Source organism: Wasmannia auropunctata, unplaced genomic scaffold (genome assembly GCF_000956235.1).
Source record: "Wasmannia auropunctata unplaced genomic scaffold, wasmannia.A_1.0 LD336000.1, whole genome shotgun sequence".
In the NCBI taxonomy this organism is placed as follows: domain Eukaryota; kingdom Metazoa; phylum Arthropoda; class Insecta; order Hymenoptera; family Formicidae; genus Wasmannia; species Wasmannia auropunctata.
This window is the reverse complement of record NW_012026890.1, coordinates 3,469,336-3,483,587: the sequence shown is the minus strand read 5'-3', so window position 1 is coordinate 3,483,587 and position 14,252 is coordinate 3,469,336. Positions and strand designations below refer to the sequence as shown.

The 14,252-nt window shown below is 39.7% G+C and overlaps 1 protein-coding gene across 6 annotated transcripts in view; it reads right to left on the bottom strand.

Annotated features, from left to right (window-relative positions):
- Positions 1-14,252, bottom strand: part of LOC105453387 (basement membrane-specific heparan sulfate proteoglycan core protein-like) — a 189,522-nt gene that overhangs the window by 168,027 nt on the left and 7,243 nt on the right. For all 6 annotated transcript variants that reach the window (XM_011695301.1, XM_011695304.1, XM_011695305.1 and 3 more), the window contains one exon: positions 2,940-3,066. In XM_011695301.1, the coding sequence (XP_011693603.1) occupies positions 2,940-3,036 (97 nt within the window). In that variant the 5' untranslated portion in view covers positions 3,037-3,066. The remainder of the gene's footprint in view (positions 1-2,939; positions 3,067-14,252) is intronic.

Genomic DNA, 14,252 nt, shown 5'->3' with positions numbered 1-14,252 from the left:
TACAGAAAAATAATATATAATTTATAAAGTAAGAAAATGTAGTTTACAGTTCTCTCGTAGCTTTTTTATCCTTCAAAGCAATCTTAGGGTAATTCCGGTGTATACGCCGCGCGAGGATTTATGCCGCAGAAGTCAGAAAAAATAGAAGAAGTGAAAGTAATTTTCACGCAACCACTCTCTGTTATATACCTTTATGTTATATTACTATTGTGTTATGGTTTCACTTTTTTACTGTTAATATTTATAAAATTATTGTAATTTAAATCGAATTTATCAATGTAATAAGTAGCGCAACCATAAGTTATAAGCTACATAAAATGATTATTGTAGAAAATATAAAAGGCTTCATGGTTATTTCGTGATACATAAGTGTAGAGGAATTGTAAAGGATAGAGCACAGCAAAGTACAAGTGCTTAGCTCTTTAGATTATTTGTATATTTTTTTAGTCATTCATTCCACCCGTGTATAACCCTGCACCCATATTTTTATACGACAAAAATGCAAGGGTTTAAAGAATTTTTTTTAATGTAAAAAATTAATATTTTGGATTCCTAATATTTTTTTTATAGTAGTAGTCTAAAGTTTTTACTGGTATAGTTTATTTACTTTAACCATAATTAATAATATTAATAAATTAAATTTTTAATAGGTGCGGCGTATACCTATACCAGAATTACTCTAATTCTAAATTGCGATTAGTTGTCCAATAACTGTGTTCGGTCTTCAAACTTACGAAGCACATTAGCAACAATGTCCGGAGTAATCGACGTCAGCATAAATTCTAGAATGCTGTGGATATTAGCGGAATAATAACATTAGGTCTTCGTCTATCAGTTACGAAACTACGGCAAACAGTTTGGGCGAAATCTGGGCCGGCTTTTTCTCGAAAATTGCACTGTTGGGAAACAGCAAATGAGAATCGATCGTTTCATCAAACTCACGCAACTCACGGTATGAAAAAGGAACGCCGCGACGGAGTCACTCGCGCATTGAAACCGATACGGTTTCGCGTCGCTCGCGAAAATAAAGCGCGCGGATTCGCAGTAATGAATCAATCAGATTACGTACAGTTTGCGAGCGCAAATTGAAGTGTGCACGATAGAAATCAAGGAACATAAATGCTCTGCTTATCAGCCGGAGCACATTGATATGTGGTTAATACTGCATTGAACAGCGTTGCATGATATAGCCATGTAAAATCCCCGAGATAAAAACGTGGTTTTAAACGGAACGCACACACACGTACACGCGAATGAAAACACATCGGGTCTTCGATGCGGAATTAATGGTTTCATAAGTAATGAATGAAAATTACGCTTAAAAGCACACCGATTCGCTCCCGGGGCTATCTGGAAAAATGTGAGAACATCGTATCGCGGATTCGAATGGTCGAATTAAATTCCGTGAGAGTTATCTGTGAATTGATTGCTCTTAGCTCAGTTTTATGACCATACACAATTTAGCAAAAAGTTAAATCATTTATATCATCTCACATTTCGAAATGCCGATTAATTGCATACAATTACGAATAGTATTTTGCGTAAATTAAACTGAATAATTAAAGCAATGAATTCAGAATAATTGGAAAGGCTATCTAGGTTGAAATTGGAGGAAAGCTGTTTCCTCGTCATTATTAATTAAAATAGTCTAATAATAGATTTGATCTATAAAACAGTTTTGTAATTTAAATTGAAGCAAAATAATTCTCTTCTGTAAAGCCTGTTTAGCTATTTAATATATCCTAATTACCTTCGTTGATCACATATTAATTAGATCTAATTAACACATCCAATTAATACAAAGACGTGAATTAAAATAGATAAAGTAGCCCATTTATGAATGTGTAGCATCATCAAGTATTTTAATTATTCACTTTATTTCATCTCCGGCACTGTAGTTTACTTTCTCGTGCCATGTCAATTGGAAAAGTAATCCAGTGAGAAAAATCGTGCCAGCAAGACAGACGTCCTATCTTTCGGGACGGTGCACACGCATTACTCGTCACTCTCTTGGACGGACTCATTCGCCTACCGTCTGGTTCTATTCGTTACTTTCGCGAATATTTTATTGCCACCATTTCTCGGCTTCACTGAAAGGCCGGGATACTCGTTAATTACATACAGCGCCATTATGCTACGCTTTCATTTGCATGATAATTCCATTCTACGAATGATTATTGGAAACGGAGCGAAACTGACAAGGGCATCTTTACCTCGTCATAAAAAATAAAAGCGAGATCACTCGTGAGTTACTGCAATTTTAATACACTTTGAGACCGCGTATACATTGCGCATCTCTCGTAGTCTCGTTGTTTTACTCATCAAAAAAGGTGTCTTAGATATAAAAAATTTATTTCATTGTTTTTAAAATAATTCAAAATACAGCGGCGCAAATTAAATATATATAAAATAAAGACTGTTATTTCGTAATTATATATGGTACACATAGTGGGTAGCGCAGCACGAAAAACCTAGAAAACACGGAGATCCCTATTGCAGCTGTAAATTGTTTATTAATTTCACCAATGTTGAATGCACAAACTTTAATTGATAAAGGATGGGTCATGTAACATTGCGCGAATTGGATCCATTAATAATCACGTGAAATAGCGAACAGATATGTGAACGCTGCTACAATTCGACGTGAAAGATTTAATTTCCGATACCATAGCGTGTACTCCTAGCGGCGGATATAATTTTATAACGACATTATTTGCAGCGTAATAATACCTCGTGCAATATTCCGCATGCTATTTCGTTTTAAAAAAAAAATCACCGCTAAAAGTACAAATGCACGTTTATTGAATCAGGACACGCAAGAGAAAACTATTATATGTAACAGCACTTTCGATCTCAATGACACAAGATAACTGCGAACGAATGAATGTGGCGCATAACGCAGTAGTAATCAAGTCTATTGTGAAGACAGAGGTACTCACCGGTTTTCACAGTTGGAGACGCCGATGGTTGTGCGTACAAAGCGTGCGTGCCTCCCAGGAGCGCCAGGATGACGCGAAAAAACTTCATACTGACCATCGTGAATAGGGGATCTATTCCATGGGAATCCTGAAATGCACAGAAGCAACGATTTTCTTTACTTTCACGTGAGCGATAATTGCATCTGATTGATATAAACTGTATCATCGATTCGAAAAAACCGTATCATTTTAATTAAAAGGACAAAGACAAATAGAGAAGAGAGCAATGAAGTAAATAGGCAATTCATTTATCTTTTATAATTAATTTTGCTAGAAATATGATTATATATCTAATATTTATATTATATAAAATACGAGAATATTGTAACACAATGTTCCATCAATAAACATATTTACAATTTATTTAATTTTCCATTATAATATTTAGTTATAATAAAGTTATGAACAAATTTTGAACAAATGATCTCGTTTCAGTCCCTCAAATCATCTATATTCTTGTAAAAATATAAACACATTTTTAGAATATATCTTTGTATAGCTCCCTATAAGTAAAGATAGATAGACAACCATGAAAACTTGTTCATCCGTAGCTTTTTGTCCCGGCGCAATCCATTCGAGATAGATCGACTTTGTCGTAATGTTCCGCATCAAGCGAAAACACCGTCGCGCATCGCGTCTCGCCTCCTCGTTTTCCCACGCGATATCGCAGCGAGAAGAGAGACAAAAAAAAAGGAGTGAAACAACGATAGCGTCGTCTCACCGCGAAATGAGATTCTGATACCGCAATTCGATCGCCGCGTGTCTTCGCCGCGGGAGCGCGTAATAAGGGCATGGTAAACGAAAGCGGGCGCGGAATGCGGATGTTGATTTATCGGAAATTAATACGCCGACGAGAAGCTGGTGAGAGAAATACCTTGGCGTCGTTAACGGCCGCGCGCGCAGAAACGGCGGGGGAGGGGGAAGGGGGGGAATTTAGGAAGAGAATTTAAAATAGATTTGCCCGGGCGAAAAAATACTCGTCGTCATCTGTTCTCCTGCGGGGGCTTATCGCGGCTAAAGATAACGATGAGCCCCGGGGTGGGCTCTGCGAGCGACTAAGGCACATTGATGGTCGCCGTTAAGAGGATGGAGGAAGAAACCCGTGGCTGGTGGCTAGATGGATCCCCCTCGTTGGCCCGACGACGGGGATGGGGGAAGATACCGGGCATTGTATGTCCCGCCAACCACCGGCACGGCGCACGGCCGCCGCGCCGTACCGGTCTCGACTCTCGGATTCGCGCGAGCTGATCCACAGAATAGCTAGATCGTAGATAAGTAGCGATCTTGCCTCTCTCGGTTCACGAACGTCGGCCCGGCCGATCCGGCTTAAAGCGACAGAAGTCGAGTGGGCGCGACTTCGAGCGTGAATTCATGTTGGGAGAACGTGGTTTTGCGTGTCGGTATGTGCTAGAAAACGGGCCAAGCGATCGCTTTGAGGATGCTCTCCAAATGGATTTGGCGACTAAACACTTTCAAAGAGAATGACTTCCAGCTCGACGTTAAACATTACGGAAAACACGAAGGAGAATTGAATATTTGCCTCAAACGGTTTGAATACTAGAAATAGAATTTGTTATGTACAATACCTATTTACACGTACAATAATGCCATGTCTTTGAACAATAAAATCTTATTTTAGAGGAAGAAAGAGAGATTTAATCATATTCCATGTATTTCCGTGTACTACCGGCCCAATCAAAATTAAAATTGAAATTAATATAAGAAGAGTCATTTGCTATTTCAACGTTTGAAATATAACGGAATAATTGCATGCATATTTGGTAATATAATAACATTTCAAACATTTCAAAACTACGAATTTTACTATTGTATATATTATTCTTCAAGTTGTGAAAATATCAAGAGACATACGTTACAAGAGATATACGCATCTCCTGCACGTGATTAAATTTTTTCAGATGAGAGCGTAACGTTTAATTCGCTAGAAATGCGTATTAAAGAGACGCAGTCATATATTCGCGATTTAATTCATTGATCAATTACTCGATATTCTCCATTTAGCGGAAACGACTCATCATGCAGACGAGATGCTGCATTCAAATTTTATTACTTACTTTAATAGGAACTACTCTTAATGGCTACATATGCCGCGATACCCCGTACGTGGAAGTCAATAAATTACCGTCCCTCTATTTCGCCTTCTCCTCCTCCCCCGTAGATCGCGGACCGTCTAAATCTACCGACCGCTCGGCCGTATCAGGAACTCATTCCGCAGAGAGACGATTTCCACTCTTCCGGCGCGCGAGCCCCGAGGAAAAAATGACGTAGACGAAGCACCCGGTGGAACTTCGTAAAATACGAGTTGCAACCGGCACCGCGATGCACTTCATGCATCGCTGTGGGCGTCTGCATTCGTGACGGATCTACCCGACGAGCGATCCGGGCGGGGGAGTTTCACACACGGCCGACGAACGCGTGTCGGCGATTTATCGCGTTTATATACATGTTACCCGGCTTGTATCGTGTGTGCTCGCGTCGTCGTAGGAAAGCGTACACCTGCAGTAAATAGAGGGAATGCACGGAATCACCTCGAGCGCTACCACTCACTCACCATCGAGTCGAATGTGATGAAACCCTCCGGTCGCGTAGATATGACGGAGACCTTTATGCTGTACATATTCGGTCCGAGCTCTGTGTTACGTGTGATTACGTTGACAATTTATCTACAGCTACTTTTATATTTTAAGCTTTTATAAAATTGCGTCTAATAAATTGCAAATAATAAAAATATAATCAAGTACAAAGCATGAAGAAAAGCTCCAATATATGTGACGTATAAAATCTATATAAAGTTACGCAAAAAATCTGTTTTTATTTGAACTAAAAAAAACTATACAGAAATAGATAACGGTTCTAGTAGATCCAGCAGAGATTGTTAGATTATTTTTTTTGAAGACGTACGAGTGATTTATTTTTAAATTGGGATGAGCGATGTAGCTTCAACGTGTATAATATATCTTTCGCCATATCTGTACGTTCCTTCGATTTTTCCTTATTATCGTCCTTAATTATAACAGATGTACGGTTGTAAGGGATAGAGATCGATCGCTCGATGAAAGATTTGTAAGTAATGGATATAACCGGGCTTCATTTATGTACCGGCTTCGGAGGAAAATCGACTAGCAATGAAGTCGACCCAGGACTATAAATCAGCAAAATGGGCAAAAAATTATGCGGTAAAGTACTCTCGTTTTACTTTAGACGGGAGATCGCTTCTCTGAACGGAAAAATTTGCATTTCCTCGCTGCTTACCTCGCAAAAGTGGAAACATTTCAACCCTGTGTGCCCGCAGAGAAAAGTATCTTCTTATTAAAAAGTCACTATATTATTTATTTATGCTGATGCATAAATAATAGCTGATTTCCAGGATTATGTAAAACATTGACTACATAAAAATTATAATATAGTATAAATATACATATACGTTCATTTTTTAAATAACATTTTTTTCAATTTTGTCTTATTAAAATTACGTTTACTATTTCTTCTTTATTTTTGATATTTTTGGAAGATTTCTGAGATTTGGCAATATTCGGAATCATAAAATATAACAATTTTAATTTTTGGCATTCGTGCGTGGAATACGTAACGAGGTAAACGTAAACTGAATTTCAGGCAACATTTAACACAATCTTTGTGTTCTAGCTTATTTAATTCGGCCGAAATTCTATGTAGTCGCGCCAGTAGTGTGGCAGGCAGATCCAACTTTTGCCAAGTAGTACATTATCGGTTTATATCGAGGAGAGCTTCCGGCGGTACCGGAAGTTCCAAGACTTTATCAGTGCTTTAGAAATAAACTTCTTTCGTTTCGTGCGGATTACGCTTATCGATCATCTTCATTTATAAGTTATCTCAATCTCTAGTGAGTAACATGAATATACGAAAATGTGAAATCGAGAAACAGATTCACTATTTTTCTTATAAACAATCAAACTTTAAATTTAATATTTTCAAACGTGCTTTTCAAGCTTTTACGATCTCGCTTTCTTTGCAAAATTTAAAAAAAACGAAATTGCATATACACGGAGAGAATTTTATTTTAAAATTTACCCTGAAAATCATGTTAATCGTAGGACAACATAGTATTTCGATGAATTTTATATGATTTTCACTATTTTTTTAAATATGTACTACAACAAATTTATTATAGTGCACAGTAAAATTTGTCGAAATACTATGTTGTCCCACGATTAACAAAATTTTCAAGGTAAATTTTAAAAGAAAATTCTCTCCGTGTAAAAATTGAAATAATTATTAGAAAAATTTAATTCGGAAATAATTTCAGATCGAAATATAATTGAAAATATTGAAAAAATTTAATATTGTATTAATATAAAGAAAATGATCTTATTGTTATAAAGGCTGTCTATTTGCTGCAAAGTTTTACTTTACAGTCTAGATTGCGATACGGATAAACTCCTAATACTAACCAAGTTAGGAACAGGCCTTTGGGATTAGGATCAGACTGGTTTAAGATAGAGTCGGATTGTGGATTAAGATAAGGCCAAAATTATACCAACAATTCCACTCGTGCGACTATAACTGTACTGTGAGAATAAAAAGAGAAACAGATCAGATTGGTATAAGGAAATTTGATTAGTGTACTTGTTAATTAACTCAGTCCGCGCGTGTCCAATAGGTGCGAATCATGTTCTGCGCTAAAGGCATTAAAACGCGTGACCGAATCGGTATCAACGCCGGCCCGCGTGTCCGTCCCTCGTCCTAAACAATATTCACTTTCCACTCTGTTTAACTCGCGCGAAATCACCGGCCGGTCACTTTTTCGGTCGCGCTGACACCCTCCCGACGCAAACGAGCCGTGTGAACATAACGCACTCTCGGGGCCGCGGCAGTGCAACGGCATCAGAATTGCGGTCGACGTGGACGCAGTAGATACGGTGTATGTACGCGCGGCGCGAATTCGCGCAGCCGTGAATAAGGAATGCCGCGATCCTTCGGAGTATGCATTTTTGTAAAATATTCCGTGCGCGCTGCCGTAACCGCGGCTCAGAAACCGTAACCGTTTCTCCCCTCCCTCCACAGTATTATGGCGTTCGCGACTTGCCATCGCGAGTCGTGAGACAGGTTCCCGGTGTCACCTCAGGCGCGACCGACGCACGGTGGCAGCTTCGAAACTACCGCGTGCTGCTGGAGGCGAAGGAGCGAGCGGGAGACTAAATCTCCTTCCGTTCTCCAGCGCGCCAGACGTCCTGGAACCTCGCGTCGCGCACCTATACGACGTTAAAACGCGGCAGTAAACGGCCACGGAGCTCGACGTCGGGCGGACCAAATAAAAGAATCAGGAGTGCCGTGGGGGTGACGTGTTTTTCCCGCGATCGTAAAGTCGACCTCGTCCCCCGACTGCAGTTAACGCCGCGCGTCTCGTTTATGCGGGAGCGTGTCGCGCTGCGCCGTGCCGTGCCGTGCCGTGCCGGGGCCGACGCGCTATATTACGCGAAAAATATACCACCGCCACCGGCGCGGCGGGCACCCGTGCCCGATTCGCAACGGGTTGTTCGCCGACGACGCGAGCGCAAAATTTATGCTGCCCGCGCACCTCTCGTTATTTGAATACGAGCGGTCATTATTGCGTCGTTAAGACGATCACGACGTCCGCCCGCGCGCGGTGAAAACGACACGCTCCTTCCACGCGGAAGGAACGTGACGTATTGTGGAATTGACGATCGCGGGCGTCGTGAAAACCGTGTAATTCGCGAGGATACATATTACATAATTCTATTGACAGTCCCGCTGCCCGAGTTAGTTGCTTCTTTACGGAATTTGCCATTCCTATCTGTTCCTATCTTTTATCGCTGGCAATTGACTTATATTGCGCATCAATATCCAATGAGCCAAGGTTTGCCGTAATATCAATACTTCAACGGGAACGACAACAATTTGTATGGTTCTCTAATGTGGAAATAAAAGAGCAAATATATCCTACGTCTACATACGTAATATTTCCTCTCTTCTTCCTTCTTCTCGTTTCTTCTTCCGTTTTTTAGTCGGAAAAATGTTACTCGTTCCAAAACAATGAAGTATTTGTTATAGAAAATAAGATACGTGTTGTTGAAAACTAAGTATTTTAATTTCTTTCCCACTCGCAAAAAATTCCCCAAGTTTTATGACACAATAGAGAGTCGAATAAAATAACAATAAGATAGCTGTTACTCTACATAATGTTGAACAACATCACAATAAATAACAAACAGTTGAACAATCAATTGTTCACTATTTTTATTACACAAACAAAGAGACGGTTCTGTTGCGCTTTATATCTAATTATACTTCTTTTTCCCCTATCTCGAGGGATAAATTTATATACGGATAACTTATGTTCGATTAACCATGTACAGACCCTTATAACGCTCCGTTAGATTCGCTTTTTTATACCCGACTTGTTTCGCAAACAGGAAAAACCTATATCTATTTAAAAAAAAAACAAAGTGATATTTCATTGCTCAAATATCCGCAATAATCACTTTAAATTAATTCCATTCATGTTTGTATGTATATTCTTTATTTTTGTATATTTTAGAAACAAGAAAATATTTCGATAGAATATTTTTACAAAATTTAAATATTTTATATTAGCAAAAATATACGAAATGAAATAAAAATAAACGTAATGTTTTCTATCATTTTTAGAATTATCTTAAATTCTGTTAATGGCTTTAAATGATGTTAAAACTGACAAACAAATTTGGCGAACAGATTTTTAAATTAATATCTGGTACAAACTCGTGTTTAATCACGTCTCGATAGAGAAAACGAAAAATCGAGCTTTATACATTAAGGTCCAGAAACGGAAGGCCAGAGAGACGAGCACGGATGAATGTTTATCGTCGCCGTAAAGTCAGCACATAGTTGCATCCCGTAACGGCAATCAGTATATCAGTTCACTAGCGCAATATTATACCGTCCGCTTTGTTTACTTTCTCGCTTTATGCCGCGAATGTAAAACCCGCTTGCGGAGTGCAAGTATTGCGCGAGGATGATGCACGTATGTACGTGCATGTGCGTGCTTGCGGCCGGACAAACACACCTATTCACGATGCACGAGCAAAATAAACATCAACCAGCACGTGCTGCGATGCAACGATACGCCATTTCATCCAGGGCGTATCTATCCGTATACGTTGTCGGTTACGCTTGTCTACCGCCCTTGTATGATTACGCGCGCGCGGTTGCTAAAGTGCTGTTGACCGGACCGGGATGAGATGCTGGATCATTCGCGCTCGTGTCTCGCGCTCGCGTTAAAACAGCGTCCCCCGTAATGATATCGTTGTCAACGGGGAATTACGCAATGTTAGAGGGAGCGCGTGTGCGTTCCTTTCGCCGCAAATAATAACGTAAGATGACACTTGAACGTTAAAATCTCACTGTAATGAGATCACGAGCTTTCAACCCGTTAATAATGAGAAGACCTTTGGGATATTATTTTTTTTTATCCTTCCCCCACCCTCCGCCGCTATATTTTACAGCACGTCAAAAAAATTTAATTTAAATCAGATTAAAAGTTTTATTTTTCGAGTGAGACAAAGTGCTCACCGTCTTGGAACTCAGGAGCCGCTCAAGTATTTTTAATTATAAAGAAGCATGTGCACACAACCTGTTGTCGGCATAAGAATACTTTAAAGGGTAAATCGATCAGACGTGACCTAGGGCATGTCTCTTGAACAAAAGGACACGCCCGATACCAACCCTCCGGCTCACTCGTCTCACATCCGAGCGCCGGAACATTTTTCCACTCCAGTTTCTTACGGAGCAACGTCTTCCCCCCTCCCTCTCCCCCCTCCTGTTGAATTACGCGCGCACTCAGTTATATACGTGTCATGTGTGGCCGTATCAGTCCGAGTTTTCCGCGACACTCGATTAAAGTCAGCTTTGCAGAGCATCGAGCGCGACGGTCAACACGAATCATCGTCTCGCGCTCGTTTAAAATGAATAGCGGCGCGGGCAGGGAGGTGTGCGTAAACCCCGGTTTTCCCCGACATTCATCCGGCCGGCACCCAAGTATCTGTTATTTTAATGAATGCCGCGGAAGTACGTGTTTGTACACCTTTAACGAGGCATACGCGAATAAATCCCGGTAAAACCGACTCTCGCACGCAAGACTCATCCGGCATCCATATACGGGCAGAGAGTATAGAGATGAATGTCGGGCACAGTGCCGATGTACGTACACGCAGATAATAAATGTTTTTTTTTCGAAGATACATGTTTGCGTCACTTTTTTTTATACGATATTTTTCAATTTATGTCACTGCACGATTAATTAATCTGTTATCAATAAAATTATAAGTCGCACGTATAGGTAATTCGTATCGCGATCTTTCTTTCGGATTTACTTTGTTGGAAAAGGTGTCAATAATTGCGAAATGAAGTGTAAAATTCGAAATTAACACGACGTTTGTATAATATAATTGTGTAAAGTAATGTGACTTATATTTTTCTTCGCTGAGTTATTTTTCTCACTTATCTCAATCTAAAGGAGAGGACGAGGCTGCGAATACTGCATTACCGCATGTAAGCGTCATATAATCGTAAATGTCAGGCTAAAAAGGCACAACTTATAGGTAAGATCCAGTTTGACATTCGGTAATGCAGTATTCGAGATATAGCGAGGGTTTTGAATTGCCCGAACAGCTCCGTACATCCTCCCCTACATATACATGTAACAAATATTTTTGTTTTCTCCATATGATATTCAATATCGATACACGATATCACGTTTTCTTTTTCGTTAATTAAACATTACACGTAGTTTTATAAATAAAGCTGTATTTACGAGTAAATATTTTTTCACCAAACACGAGATCCATATTGTCATTCAATCACAACAGGATTTCTAAAATAGGCATTAAAATTTTTTAATCTGCGAACATTACAGTAACATTAATTAACGTCGTCTACACGCATCTATATACGTACGTAAAACAGACGGAAAAATCGTGCAATATTGAATTTAGATCTTAATTAACGAGTTTTTTTTTTATTGCAGAGTGGCAGGATAAATCTGTGCAATCGCACTTCACGGGAAATAGCTTGATACGCCTGCGATGGCGCATCCCTCGTACGAGTTGTACATTAATCCTCTTCGAAGCGGCCCGTGTCACACGCAGAGTTTCATTGGATGACGAACCGTTTCCCCCCTCCGAAATATAGCATTCCCATCGATCAGCCGGTGCTCACTTAGTAGAATTCAGATTCCGCCGTCTTCGCACGGGAAGCATTGTCTGGCTTGAGGCCCGCACGTCACTAATGGGAGTATGCGCGACCCCAGATACCCCGGCTGCATGACAAATGCACTAATCGGCCTTCAGTATAGAATCGTTACGGCCGCGCAAAGCTATGAGTGATTACTTTGACCCGACGACGGCGACGCTTCGATGAATATTGAACGGAAGAACGCGATTACATATTCCAGAGACGATGCCGTAATTTTACAGTGACGAGGGAAAGTAGAACTTGGTCGGAGCCTGGATTTTCAAACACCGGCCGGCATGTTTGCGTTACGCTTTAATTGAAAATACGAAATAAATAAATTGCTGACAAAGTAAAATTTATATAGAAAGATTCTAATGACGGAATATGTAAAAGGATAAGAGTTTTGACGAGTCGCCGAGCTGAATTAAAAGCTAAAACGTTGCAAAATACGATGTAAGTTTGTCAGTAAAAATTTCTTAAACCTCCCCTTTAATCTTTCTCCTTTTTCATCGCCTTTACGTTGAATCTATTTTACACGTTAGTCAGACTCTGTACATCTTCGCATTCTTGTCTCTTTTCCTCTCGTGCCAGTCCATCCTACGTGCAATGGTGTTAAAAATTCATCAGAATCTCTTTGCTTATAAAGTGCTATTTTTCTCCATATACGCCTCGTTTGCGCACAATCCCGTTTCTTGCGGAAGATTGGTATACACTCGTGTGTCAGTTTGCGAGCGAGATGCAAGCGTGATTAGGTAGCGCTGCCGCGCCAATATGGAATCGAGATCGCACCAAGACCGGTAGCGCCGTGATACGCGTAATGAAATATGGTTATTGATACAAATTGCCGCGGATACGTTTTAGTACATATTTGTCACGCGGAGAAAATTATTGCGACACCGATATTATTGGTCCACTAAATCACTGTTGGAGAGAGAGACACAGAGAGAGTGAAAGAGAGAGGGAGAAAGAGAGGAGGGAGGAGGGAGGAAAAACGTTGGGAGAGAGCAGATAAGTTTATCCGACGCGATTGCGCGATATGGGTACACCGATCGTAAAATTCGAGGTGCGAGGATAGTAAAATCCTTCGGCTTAAATCGAACGAGGAAATATGCCGCGGCGCCCGAAGTAGCTTTCGGGAAAGTTTTAAGACTCGGTTTCAAGAATACGCGAAAGTTTTCGAGGAGCGATTTTTCCGAAAATCTCACGCAAACTGGACTTACGTCGTATCCTCATGCGCGCAAGGATTGTTACATGAATATATAAAAGTGCGATGCTTCCGCATGGCACGAAGAGAAATCAATGTCGGTCCGACAAGTGCTTCGAGCGAACACGCTCGGATTTTTCATTATTTTTGTATTAGATGTATCTCTCTCGATACGTCTTCTTGGTCGATCCGCGCGCAATCCATAAAGTATTACTTGAAAAATTACTCCTCCGCTACACTCATTACGATACAATGAAAACTGAAAAATTTTCATTAATATTAATGAAACGTAAGAGACTATTGAAATGTATAATTTAAAAAAAACTGAATGCTTCGTGCATCTCATTAGCTTTATCATCATTCTCGGGACACATTGCATATTCAATCCCACAGTTTGTGAAAATCTAGATACGTCTTCTCTTTCACATTTTTTTACACTGCTTTATTATTATTTCTTTTTTAGATTTCTATAATGGACTTTATAAATGTACATTATAAAATGTACTTTATTAAAAAATATTACTCATGCATTCTTTAATTATTGTTCTTTTTATAATCAAATACATTTTACCTATGTCTCCAAGGCAGAATATTTTTTTTCATTGAGACATATCAATCAAACTTGTGTAACAAATGCGAAGCACATTTTAATATTTATCTAATAAACCCGCGTTGGTTCGTGCACTACACTGGTTTGCTCGTGCATACGTAAACCGGACAAAATTAATGAAGAAAAATTGCATTGCGCGATAACCTCCTTAGGTTCATACATATTTCTGTGACAACTTGGATATTTAATGAATGTGGAAGACCATTAGGTCATTACCTTGTGTAAATTT